The 12718-nt window shown below is 42.2% G+C and overlaps 1 protein-coding gene across 1 annotated transcript; it reads right to left on the bottom strand.

Moving 5' to 3' along the window:
- Positions 1–4544: 4544 nt before the first annotated feature.
- Positions 4545–11993, bottom strand: mysm1 (Myb-like, SWIRM and MPN domains 1). Its single transcript, XM_028588396.1, has 20 exons — positions 11846–11993; positions 11556–11628; positions 11377–11447; positions 10052–10126; positions 9690–9774; positions 9463–9561; positions 8068–8611; positions 7607–7841; positions 7392–7522; positions 7200–7303; positions 7011–7088; positions 6828–6910; positions 6689–6743; positions 6487–6537; positions 6224–6298; positions 5930–6118; positions 5710–5842; positions 5425–5530; positions 5166–5223; positions 4545–5057 (listed from the first exon to the last, which is right to left on the bottom strand). Exons 1-20 carry the CDS (start codon positions 11899–11901, stop codon positions 4719–4721), a joined length of 2640 nt encoding a protein of 879 aa, XP_028444197.1. The 5' UTR covers positions 11902–11993; the 3' UTR covers positions 4545–4718.
- Positions 11994–12718: the final 725 nt, after the last annotated feature.

Here is a 12718-nt window from a genome sequence, read left to right on the forward strand (position 1 = left end):
TTACCTGCGAGGAATGCTGTATGGGTTCCTACAACGTACATGCATGCATCCAAGTTATTCTGGGCCAATTTGGTTGAAAGAAACCCATATTTCTGAAATAGAAAAGTCTGAAAACGGGTCAAGTTTGACCCCAGGACAAGGGTTAACATAACTTGAGACTTCACAAACGGACAACTGTCCCAGCAGTCAATGTCATTGCTAGCGGTGGACGCCAGCTACAAGTAACCCCGGTTACCCAACAGCCGTAGACTGAAATGTTTGCGACCGTCCCAAAATTTTGTTTCCTTCCCTTAGCTACACCTTAAAACGCCGAGTTCAAACATTTAGGGACGCCAAAATACCAGTTACCAGTCACCAACAACAGACTGGACCGAGCCATGGACCGAGCGGAACTTTGGTCCTGCTTCCAAAATGCTCCTTGTAGAAACGACTCCGCGAACCACGTTCCGGTGTGTCGAGTTGTCCGCTGAGATCGCGGGTGCGCGCACAGCGGAAACTACCACGCCGTGGAACTTTTCCTACGGCAAAGTACTGTTTTAAACATAGACATTATGTCTATGGTTTTAAACCGTTATCATCTTCTTTGTGTGGTTCATATCAATGCTGATAAGTAGCCTGCGTCTATAGTTGATAAACGTATTTAGAGTCATCAATGTGAATGTCTAGGAGCGAACGCTGTGGTGTTCTTTTCATTTCAAATAGTTCCACTAACGTTAACCTGTAAAAAGCCCAAATAATACTTTTTTTCATTTTTTGTTCTATTATATTGACAAAATGTCAAGTAAGCAATGATTAGCACGTGTACAACAAGTGCACAAACTTATGAAAATAATAAAATAAAATAAGAAAAAAGAAATATATGTATATACATATATAGAAACATACACACAAAAAACCACGCACTTCCACTGTCGGAACATAACAGTGTGACATCCAGCGGAAGTAAACAACAGCTGCATGTGTTGGGTTCTAGTTTATATCAATGGGTTCTAGCTGGAAGACGGCTGTACTCGTAGCGAGTAGTTTCCCAGCTGTAATGAAGCAACAAGGTCTGCCGTTGAGTATTTGAGAGAGTTTGTCAACGAACGACTAAACTAACCGCTGCTGCTTCAGAAATGTTCGGAGTTTGGAAGAAAACTATCGTCGAGTACCAGGAAGAGATCGACCGTCAGCGCAGACGGTTGGATATCGTTGGGAAACCCGAAATAAAGTTACACAGGATAGGTGTGTAAAACCTCAACGGTCTTTAAAAAACTAAAAGGGGAATATAACTTATTCAGTAAGTAACATTATGTATACCATTAGGACCAATGGTATACATAACGTTAACTTGTAGGACTGCACGATATGAGGAAAATATCTAATTGCGATTATTTTGACTGATATTGCGATTGCGATATGATTCACCATATTGGACGGAAGGTAACACTTTACAATAAGGTACACAAAAAATAGGTAGTTAATGATTAGTTACTGTTTTTGAAAAGGTAGTTACTGTTTATCAGAAGGGTAGTTACCCTTTTTTAGAGGAGTAACGAATGATTAGTTACCCTTTTTCAGTAACTACCCTTTTAAAAACAGTAACTACCCTTCTGAAATAGGGTAACTAATCATTTGTTACCCTTCTGAAAAAGGGTAACTACCCTTCTGATAAACAGTAACTACCCTTTCAAAAACAGTAACTAATCATTCACTGCCTATTTTTTGTGTGTACCTTATTGTAAAGTGTTACCGGAGGGAATGATTGTTTTTGTATCATTATTCTCATTTTCATTGAAAATTATTGGATATCATTTTCTAAATAATTTGGGTGGCAATTTGGATACAATTGTGATTAATTGTGCAGACCTAGTTACTTGTTGTATAGATTTGCTCACATGTCCGTTTTTCTACAATCACAGCAGTAAGTTCTCCTATTCCTCCCACAGCAACATGTCTGTATAATGAGGAGGACGTTCTCGCTGACCAGCAGCAGCTCTGTGTTCAGGAGAGCAACTCCAGTGTGGACCAAGAGAAGCCAGAGAAGCCAGATCCTCCACAGATTAAAGAGGAACAGGAGGAACTCTGCACAAGTCAGGAGGGAGAGCAGCTTAGTACTGAAGCAGGAGACTGATACCTTTAAGTTTGACTCCTTCTTATGAGAAAAGTGACCACAGTTCTGTCAGACTCAGAAATTGAATCCTGATCAAATTCTTAGTGCAGCAGAGAAAGAGTCTGTACTTAACATGCCAGTTATAAACTCTGTGTTATCAGAAGCAAACACTGACCATTGGCTCTTCTCTCACAACTCTCAAGTAGCCGAGAGCCGAGATCACGATGGAGGCAAGCATTGAGACTCAGGATCCACTAGAGATGCAGAGCCAAAACAAAGGAAGAGACATCACAAAAGCAGAAGTCACAGTAACAATGTTAACAACACTAACTTGTCAGGGATTCACCATAATACTCCCAATGGGAAACAGTCTGTCATATATGACAAGTGTGGAAAAGATTTTAAGTACAAGTCAGCATTGCAGGGACAACTGATCGTCCACACAGATGCGCAGCCGAATTCTTGTAAAACGTGGGAAAAAATTCAGTCGTAAAGCAGAATTGGTCGTTCATATTAAAACCCACACAGGCCAGAAGGCATATTCTTGCGAAACGTGGGAAAGGATTCAGTCAGACATCAGGATTCAGCGTTCATATAAGAACCCACACAGGTGAGAAGCCATTTTCTTTTTAAGCCATTTTAATTTTCAATTAAAGGTGCCGTAGGTAGGATTGTGAAGATCCAGGACTTAGCCAAAACATTTGAACATCAACAACTTCTAAGTCCCTCCCCCCTTTCTGCTAAAGCCCAAAATGGTCTCCTAGGCCCCTCCCCCCAAAAGGGAGAATGAATGTGTGTGATTGACACCCAGTTAGACTAGCTAAGTAATGTCTTGAAAATCCACAAGAGAATCCACACAGGTGAGAAGTCTGCAAGACCTGTGGGAAAAGATGCATTGATGCATCTCATTTGGCAAGGCATATAAGATCCCATGCAGGCACGTAGCCTTGTATTTGCAAAATACACACATCTCTTCAAGAAATCAGATTTTACTTCTGAGAGTGACTACTACTGTTTTATGTTACCATATAAGCAATGTTATTACATGTGAATGTGCTTTTTTGATGTTTATATACACTACCTCACTTATATGCCAAACTTTTTCTTTCTTTCTTTCTTTCTGCTTAATAAAGTATTAAAAAATACATACTTGTACTTTAGCACCAATAATATATAGCTTTAGATCAGCGGTACTCAAATGACTGTATACAATGTAAAATGTATGCAGTCACTTCTCCGGTTGGGTTAAACAAGTGATATCTAAATTAGGTCAGGTTGCATTGAAATGTAAAGAAACTGGGGTTACACTTTACTTGAAGGTATCTACATAAGATTGACATGACACTGTCATGAACATGTCATAAACATTATAAACAAGTCATAAACGTTTATGACACAACGCTTCTTTTAGTAAGTGTCATTCGGTTTTTGTCATGACAAGTTAGGGTTAGAGTTCATGTGTCATGACACTCTTATGTAGATACCTTCAAGTAAAGTGTTACCGAAACTGGATTAAATTGCACCTGGGTCCAGATTCTGTGTATTGTATATGTATATATATAAATATAATGGAAACAAATTATGTGAAAAGTAGAAATGAGGGTGCAATGCAATACCAGACAATATAATATTTCTCCTGACTTTGAAAAGAAAGCAAAACCGTTATTACAGAAAAAGACAAATCTGTAGAAATTTCCTGTCCTGTTCCTGCCATTTCTATCAGTAAAAGCACTAACCTGTCACTTTCGTTAAGCTTTTTTTTGTCTCTATGCAAATAAATGTGGTGTCTGTGATTACAGCTAAATTGGCAGTCAGGTGTCTGCAGGATTGGAAATTAACTTTTGTGTCCCCCTGCTACTCAATAGATTACCATTGTTTTTTTTTAGCTGGAGACTGAATCAAATCCAACAGCCACTTACATATTTTACCAGCCAACAGCATTTAGCTAGATGTTTGATATAATAAGAAAGAATCTTAAAAAGCCTTTTACTAAACATACACACTATAGGAGGTATTTGATGTATTAAAAGAGGATTTAAAGGATTTGAGTCCAGCCCTAGGCTCTTTGCTGCACCTCTTCACCTCTCAGCTCTCCTTTCCTCTCGGTCTCTTTTTTTTTTTTTTTAATGAGAAATTGGAGATAAACACAGGTAGGAATGTATTTGATTATCCTCAGGCCGTATGCATAATGGATACTCTGGTACAGTAGGGGGCTCTTATAGGTTCAAGTCAACAGTTATAGGAGGATAATAATTACAAATCCCCATGGACAAGTTTAGCTAATTTAATCTTCTTGCCATGGAAGCAAGCATTCCCTTAAATTGAAAGGAAACTGTGACTTCTTGATATTCTCTTATAAGGAAATGTGACTGACATTTTGTTGTAATCGACAGCACCTTACAGCACTACAATTTAATATCGAGCTATTACAATAATATAAAAGACAACAAAATAAGAAAATATATTTTTATGTTTAAAAGAAACCTGCAGAACTGAGAAAGTGAAATGCTTTTTTCCCCATAAAATGTTAGAAAAACTAAATAAGTAAGTTGGTAATACTGATACAAAACGTCGTTGTATTTACATAAAGGGTATTCTTTGAGAATTAGATGAGATATATGGTCCATCACAGTAAATAGTCATGTTCAGTCGACAACACAGAGCCCAGATGTAAAACTGTGTTGCTGTGTGTGTCTGAGTTTGTGTCCGTGGGCTGTACACCGCTATCTGAAGCTCTGCCAGAACCCGGATCAGAGTCTCTTCCTCCCTCCTGGGGCCTCTCCTCGCTCATCAGCTGATCAAAAGCAAAGTCGTCTGAGACTTCTGGTCTGGATAAGATAAAAGATTCCCCCTCTTCCTGCTTGGCAATAAAGTCGGACTGGAAAAGCGCCTGGATCTGGGTGAGGAAGGGGTCTCCCTCCTCATCTGGCAGGGGCTCCAGGTACCTGGCCAGAGACGACAGCATCTAAAAGGAGGTGACAGATGCAAGAGGTCAAGTGAAATGAGACAAAGACAATAAAGCAGTAGGCACTAAGATGTGTGAACATTGGGCAGACTGATCAGCTGGACAGACCTTCTCCAGATAGGTGAGATGGGAGTCTTTCCGGAACAATCTCTCCATCTGCACACTCCTACCCAGTGTAAAAAAATACAACAACAGTTCATATACTCCAGCTTTACTAACAACTTGTTCCAAATCACAAAAAGGCAGAATTAGCCTGTGTGTGTGTGTGTGTGTGTGTGTGTGTGTGTGTGTGTGTGTGTGTGTGTGTGTGTGTGTGTGTGTGTGTGTGTGTCTCAGGACGACCACTGCAGTCTTGTTTCTCACTCACCCGGGTGTTTGACAGTATTTGTGGATGATCCACTGAGCTCTCCTCAACGTCTGTTCCCAGTCTGGAAGGTCCTGTGATGACAGGAAGTCGAACCGGTAGGGCAGCTCTGGGGTAGGAACAGAAAGAGAGACAGAGGGTAGACTGTGCTCCTCCTGTGTGTGTGTGTGTGTGTGTGTGTGTGTGTGTGTGTGTGTGTGTGTGTGTGTGTGTGTGTGTCCTACAATGTCAGCTTGATATGAACTGTTTTAACGTTTTGAATCATGTCTTTGTGTGTGTTAAACGTACTCTGTGGGCCTGAAGGCTCCTGGCTCTCTTTCACCAACAAGCAGGTAGTTTGGGAGTGGGGGGAGGGGTTGGCTGGGTCATACGGACTCACTATCATCCCGATGAAGGGGGCGCCGCCACGTGAGAAATAACTCTGGAAAAAAATCAGGACAAAGAGAGTCAGCTCACGTGCCCCCGTAGACCGACTCCAGTGGGAACTTCTTTTGTTTAATCCTTTCACCTGGAACTGGTCCTGTGTGTTGATGTCCCGTACTGAAGGGTTGGGGTGGAAGGTGGGATGCGAGTGGTACCAGCCCACCACACTGAAGCCCAGCGACGACAGCACGTCACAGGCCTGCGTCTGAGACACCGGGTCCATCTCGCACTGCAAACCTGTGCTCACGCTGTTGCATGGCTCTGCTGCGCAGATCTGCACACATACACAGAATTGTATGTAAACGCAAATATCAAAATACTTTATATACCACGTCAAATCGATATCTCCATTGTCCACATTTTTTGTTTTCGCTCCTACCTTTAATACTCTCTCTTCCTCACTGAAAGTTCCGCCTAGCAGGCCGATGACTTCCCCCCGCGACACGTGGGCATGCTGTCACAAAACATTTGTGACAGATTTTAATATAATAACAAAAACAGAGAATCATTTAGTGGACTGCCTTACAGGTCAGTGAATTAACAACATAATCACACACTGAAAACATAACTCAAATAACTCGTAACATTTGTGATACCTAAGGGAAAATACGTTCAGCATGTGTGGCTGTGTGTATGTCATACCATGTCCATTATGAGAAGAGTCTCTGCACACACAATAACCTGGAATGGTTCCTGTGGAGAACAAAGAGGACCTTTTAGTACTTAATCAATTTATATTGAGGTTATGTTTTTCTGTCCTCAGATTAAATAAGTGGTGAAACTCCCATCTTGCAAGAAACCTTGCACTACTGATGACTGACTGATGGGACAAATGGCCACCGACCTGTACATCCTCTCCAAAAGACCTGCAGGGAATCAACTGGAAGGGATCAAAAGACCTGGAAGGAGGAGTGAAAGTAGTTACACATATAGAAATATGTAATTACAAGGTTGTCGGAAATTCCACACTCACTCACACCCACCCCCTGAATCTGGAGATCTTGCAGGGTTTCGGCTGCTTCTTCATCTCTTCTCTCCGCAGAGCCAGCTCCTCAGCACTGAGATGCTGATGAAACACAGCAACAGTAAATAGAGTAAATGAGAACTCAACCAAGTGATCAGTACTTGTGCGTGAACAGTTGCAGTGTGTGTCTGAGTGTCCAAACCTCATACGTCTGTCCCTCCAAATCTTTAGAGTCACGCCAGTTTCCCCATATGTCCCGCACGCGCCGCTTCCTGGTCCGCTAAACCCGTGCAGCCAATCAACAGTTAGCTCAAAGCCCAGCAAAGTCATGGTTCAGATGCTTGAGGGGTTTGGGGTCTTTGTGGGGAGTTAGGTGGTTATGGGTACCTACCATACTCTGCAGTCTCTGGGCGAGCTGGTAGGCCTCAAGCACATCTTTGCCCTCCTTGTGCTTGGAGCGGTCCGCCACCTTTGGGCGATTGTAGACTGCTTGCTCTGTGAGAGAAGAGGCAGAGCTCCAAAATGAAAAGGGAAGACAGATTTCTTTTTAAAAGAAACAGAAGAACGCCGTCAGTAAAGTTACCGCAGTTGAAGTTGATGGCTCCAATGAGCTCCAGGTAGGTGTGAATCCTCCCGATGCAGTTGACGTCTCCGCAGTTCTTCAGTCCGGGGCGGACTGACGTCTTGTTGAGGTACTTGGGCTTGCTCTTCATCCTGGTGAACAGAAGAAGTAATGTGAGCACTTCTTCTGCAGCGGTGTCGTTGACAGAAGTTACCAAACACGTTTCAAGGTTTTACCACTGATCCAGGATGTAGTTTCGGATCCTAAGGTATCTTTCAGGAGTCTTGGATGGTCGTCCCTCAAAGAACTCTGGGATAGCTTGTTTCTCATCCTCAGTGGTGGTCTCCATGTCCATCTCTATTTCCTGTTCAGGGGGCTTAAGCTCCTCCTCTTCTTCCTCCTCCTCTTCCTCCTCCTCTCGGTCTTCTTCTGGTCTATCAGCTGCACTCTGTTCAGTCTTATCAGCAGTATCTGGGGAAGCAAACAGGAACCACGGTGTGACTTCACAAAAGCAAGTAAGGTGGCCGGTTAGCTCAGTTGGTAGAGCGGGTGCACATGTGCAGAGGTTTGTTCCTCGACGCAGAAGGTCCAGGGTTCGAGTCCGACCTTGGACACACTTTCCCATTCAAGTGAATGAGGAAATGTGTCCAAACTTTTGACTGGTACTGTGCATAAAAACAGCAGGCGTGAGTCTTACCTGTGCCATCGCTACAGGCCTCGTCCAGTGGACCAGTCTGTGCTGAGCTATCAGACTGGGAGCTCTGGTCTTCGTTCTCATTGGCCATTTGCTCCGAGTCCGTCTGATCCCATGCTGGAAGGTCTTTACGAGGGAGTGATACTCTCTCGTTGCTTTTCTCGCCCAGCCCAGTCACACTGGTATTCTCTAAGGAAGGTAAGGGAGATGAGGGTCGGGGACTTTGTGGAAACGGCGAGGTGTGGCTGGGCTGGTCCCTTGTCTCAGTCAGACCTGCGTCTTTCTGCTCCTCCGTGTCCGTCTGGACCTCAGTGCCTGCTAGCTGCTCTGGCTCACAGATCTCAGTCTTCAGAACAGCCTGCGCCTCGTCATCGCCATCATCGCTGAGGTCATCGGTGATGTCTACCTCCTCGTTCTCGTCATCGGAAAGCTTCTCTATGCGGACAGCGTTTGTCAGAGAGGATGCACAACTGGAGGTGGGCTGAGGTGGTTGTAAGTGCAGCGCAGGGCCTGCAGAGGGAGCTGCAGCTCTGGGTTCAGATTTAGCCTGGGAGAAAAAAAAATACAGATGACGAAAGACATTGTTTATTCTTCGTTCTTATTCCCCAATCCTGCCTGAGGAATGCGTTCTGGTTGTGAAAGAGTTTGAATAATGAAGAAAGCACAAGTTTAACTGTGGGATAGGCAAGGCAGCTTTATTTGTACAGCAAATTTCAGCAACAGGGCAATTCAAAGTGCTTTACATAAAACATTAAAGAGCAGTTAGAAAACGTTTAAAAAAACAAATTAAAACATTAAAAGACAAGAATAAAATTGACAGTGCAGTATAAGAAATTAAAGATCTGAGAGATAAAATACGCAAATAAAAGTTACAGTGCAGTATAAGAAATTAACCATTAAAGAGCAGTTATCGAGTGTCATACAGTGTCATCAATGCAAATTCAGTATAACAAAATGAACAGTTATTTAAAGAAAGGCAACATCCAAAAGATAGGTCTTTAGCTTTGATTTAAAAGAACTGAGAGATTCTGCAGACCTGCAGTTTTCTGGGAGTTTGTTCCAGATATGTGGAGCATAAAAACTGAACGCTGCTTCCCCCTGTTTAGTTCTGACTCTGGGGACAACAAGTAGACCTGTCCCAGACCACCTGAGAGGTCTGGGTGGGACATAGTGTAGCAGCAGATCAGAAATGTATTTTGGCCCTAAACCGTTTAGTGATTTATAAACCGGCAAAAGTATTTTGAAATCAATTCTTTGAGGCACTACAATTAAGCTTGTATTAACAAACTGTAACACCCTGCATGCTGCTAAGAAAATCAGGTCTAAAGTCCTGTAGTGGGCACTTAGCAGTTAGCCGTTAGCAGCAAAAGAAAGGTGGAATGTAAAGCAAAGTCTCACCTTGTGTTTAAAATACTGCCTGGCATAGCTCTTGACCTGAATGACGGAACGGCTCCCCACCAACTTGGCAATCTTAGTCCACCTTCGACCAAACTGAGCCTGCAGAAAAACACAACATTGCCACCTAGTATTTTAGACAGTACTCTAACATACAACAAGTATTACATTTGTTATAGGCCTGTTCAGTGTAAACCTAAGATGCCTGCCCTGAGCCAAGGGAAGCTTACCATTCCTTCCTCAAACAGTTCTTTCTCCTGTTTGGACCAACGAGAAGAGGAGCCTGAGGCAGAGGCCGACATCTTGGCCGGAGACCTGAACCCCCGACAGGAAAAAGGGTGAAACGAATGCCAATGACAACACAACATGTACTCTGCTAATGTGAAAGGTGCAGTCAGCGATTCTTATCCCAGCAGTAGCTCAGTCTGTGGGGACTTGCTTTGAGAACTGGAAGATCGCCAGTTCGAGACAGCAGTTTGCCGAACCCCCAAATTGCTCCAGCACAATGGTTGCCCTACACTACCCCCCTATCAAGAATCTTTCTCCAGGATCGCTGACTGCACCTTGAATGCTGGAGGAAGGATTGACTTACTTCTTCACTTTGGGCTCATTGTTCACATCACTTTCCCAAATGTTGTCAGGAATCCCCTCACCTGTCAGGTAGTATCTACAAGCACAGTTCAGGACCAATACATGTAATACTGAGTGTTATCCCAACTGTGTATTCGGAACAAATGTACTGTGCATTATAGTTCAACAGACAATGACTTGAAACAAAAAGCAGTTAAAAATCAGACAATCCTACAATTTAGGATAAAAAAATATTCATCATTCATTTTTGCAAATTTTCTCAATGTGATCATTTTTATCTTTCTATTTCTTGTGTCTTTAATTTTTGCAATTAGTAGATTGACTTCTATTCATATAGGATTACAGGTTATAGATAGATTATAGGTTACTGACTGGAGCGGTTATTGACCATCAGACCTCTGCAGCTTAAAGAAGCTCACTTAGTGGACATTTTTAAATCTAGATTGAAAACCCACCTCTACAAATTATACCAGTGGTTCTCAAACTTTTTTAAATAATGTATCCCATTTGAATTGTGTTTTTAAGCCAAGTACCCCCTGACCAGCAATAGATTTACCAAACAACAGCCATGTAACTGAAAAACATTTAAATGCTGATGAATAAAGGCAACAAAAACTTTTTTTTTAAATTTGAAAAACTAAAAAAAAGTCAGTAGAAAGAAGGAAGTAAGGCAAGAATAGGTGGAAATAGTATCAAAAACAGACTTGTAAAAAAAAACAGTAGAAAGAAGGAAGACAAACTTCAAAAAAAGGGACAAAAACCTTGAAAAAGGTGGAATTGTTTTTGAAAAAAAGCGACAAAAACTTCGACAAACTTGGAGAAAAAAATAAGACAGTAGAAAAAAGGAAGGAAGGAAGGCAAGAACTGGTCGAAAATAGTGACAAAAACTTTAAAAAAATGACAAACTTCAAAAGCAGCGACAAAAACTTTTTTTTTTTTTTTTTTTTTTTAAAGCGCTCACGTACCCCCTGCAGTCCTCCAAAGTACCCCTTGGGGTACACGTACCCCCATTTGAGAAACACTGCATTATACTATAGCCAACCATAACACATCATCCTGTCTGCGTCGCTCACCTTTTCACTTATTGTCTTATGTTGCTGGTTTTGTATTGTTTATTATTATTACTGCTTTAATGCTGTTCAATTGTTTTGTTGCTGTCTGTTATGTTCCTTTAATTGTAAAGCGCACTGAGACCATGTCTAATGGTGATTTTACACTTTAAATTAAATGTGATTGATTGATTGATTGATTGATTAGGTCTGCAGTAAAGCTACTGAAGACTGTGCAGCCATTGTGCCAATGCATTTGAGGCCAGTGAAAGGATACTGTTCCTCCAGCAGCATCCTCTCGATCACCTCCCTGTTCTCTGGGCTGATGGAGCTGTCCAGCTCCCATGGCTGCACAACAGAGAGACACACACACGCAGAGAGTCAACAACGAGCATTAGCTAGCAGTCACACAGCACAGGAGTCCGCTGAAGGACTGTTAGCTTCGTGAACTCCTACCAGTATCCCTGCGCTGCTCTTCCACGCAGACTGTATGAACTGCTCCTGGATTAAACCTCCCCCATTCGGCTCGCTGCAACAGAAAGGAAAGAGGCTGTGGAGAAGGGCCGAGGAGACACCTAGCATCTATCGGACACACGAGACAGCTAACCGCCGCTGTTTGGAGCCTCCTGCACCGTGAGGCTACAAACAACGACCAGGTCTCCGTAAACTAGTGTGGACTACAGCACGCGAGACCAACAGACTCACTGTATAAATGTTAATTCATTAGTTACAGACAATATTCTCACCTAGTACTGCTTTCAAACTCGTCTCCTTCGATATCAACATCCACCTCGTCCTCCATGTTGTTGGATAAACGTAAACAACGGGGGGGAGAGAGCGCTGGAGGAAAACAGCGTTCAGCTATGCTCACAGCGACACATTGTGGTGGGATGTACCAATTTCTATACTGCTCTTTTTTATTTATTTTTTTAAAGATTATTTTTGGGGGGCTTTTACGCCTTTATTTGATAAGACAGCTAGGTGAGAGAGGGGGAAGACATTAAGGAAATCGTCTCAGCGGACGATTCGGACTCGAACCCTGAACCTCTCAGTATATGTGCCACTTCCATACTGCTCTTTAATCACATTGCTAATAATCCTGCTGCATGAATGTGCTCCTGTTCTACTTTATCACTTTGATATTGTTAATAGGTCGAAATATTTTTTTCAAACAAAGTCACCAAAGAAGTTACTTTTGGTGGCTGATGTTTGATTATTTGTCCCAAAGGCTCAAAGATCCCTGTCTAACGTGGAGGTTGGTAACATTTCTTTTTGGAAAGTCTAAAGCTCAGTCAAAAGTATAAATGTCCTGATGCATACATGCTTTACAATTTCTTATGTTATACACTGAATAATACAGTTGCCCGGTGCTCACTACAGTAAGTAGTAAAAACAATTTGAATAGCCAAGATGCTTTGCTTTATGAATATATAACAAGTAACAAATATAATACCACAGGTTCCAAGCAATGGGTTCCTATATTTTCTTTGGCTACATCTCCAGCATGAGCAAAATACTGAGATTTCAATCAACAGCAGAAGGTTAGGACAAGTGTTAACCTGCTAAATGTTGCCAAAAAGTTGTTCATAATGTGGGAAATGAACATTTTGTATTTAGTA

This window comes from Perca flavescens, chromosome 9 (genome assembly GCF_004354835.1).
Source record: "Perca flavescens isolate YP-PL-M2 chromosome 9, PFLA_1.0, whole genome shotgun sequence".
Lineage (NCBI taxonomy): Eukaryota > Metazoa > Chordata > Actinopteri > Perciformes > Percidae > Perca > Perca flavescens.

Bases quoted from the DNA above. Each gene is read 5' to 3' on its own strand.
- mysm1 (XM_028588396.1), bottom strand. From the start codon at position 11,901: ATGGAGGACGAGGTGGATGTTGATATCGAAGGAGACGAGTTTGAAAGC. The intron at 5,531-5,709 runs GTACGTTTAACA...TTCCTACCCCAG, and splicing joins GGAGCCTTCAGGCCCACAGA to AGCTGCCCTACCGGTTCGAC. The intron at 5,058-5,165 runs GTCTGTCCAGCT...ACCTCCTTTTAG, and splicing joins ATCTCACCTATCTGGAGAAG to ATGCTGTCGTCTCTGGCCAG.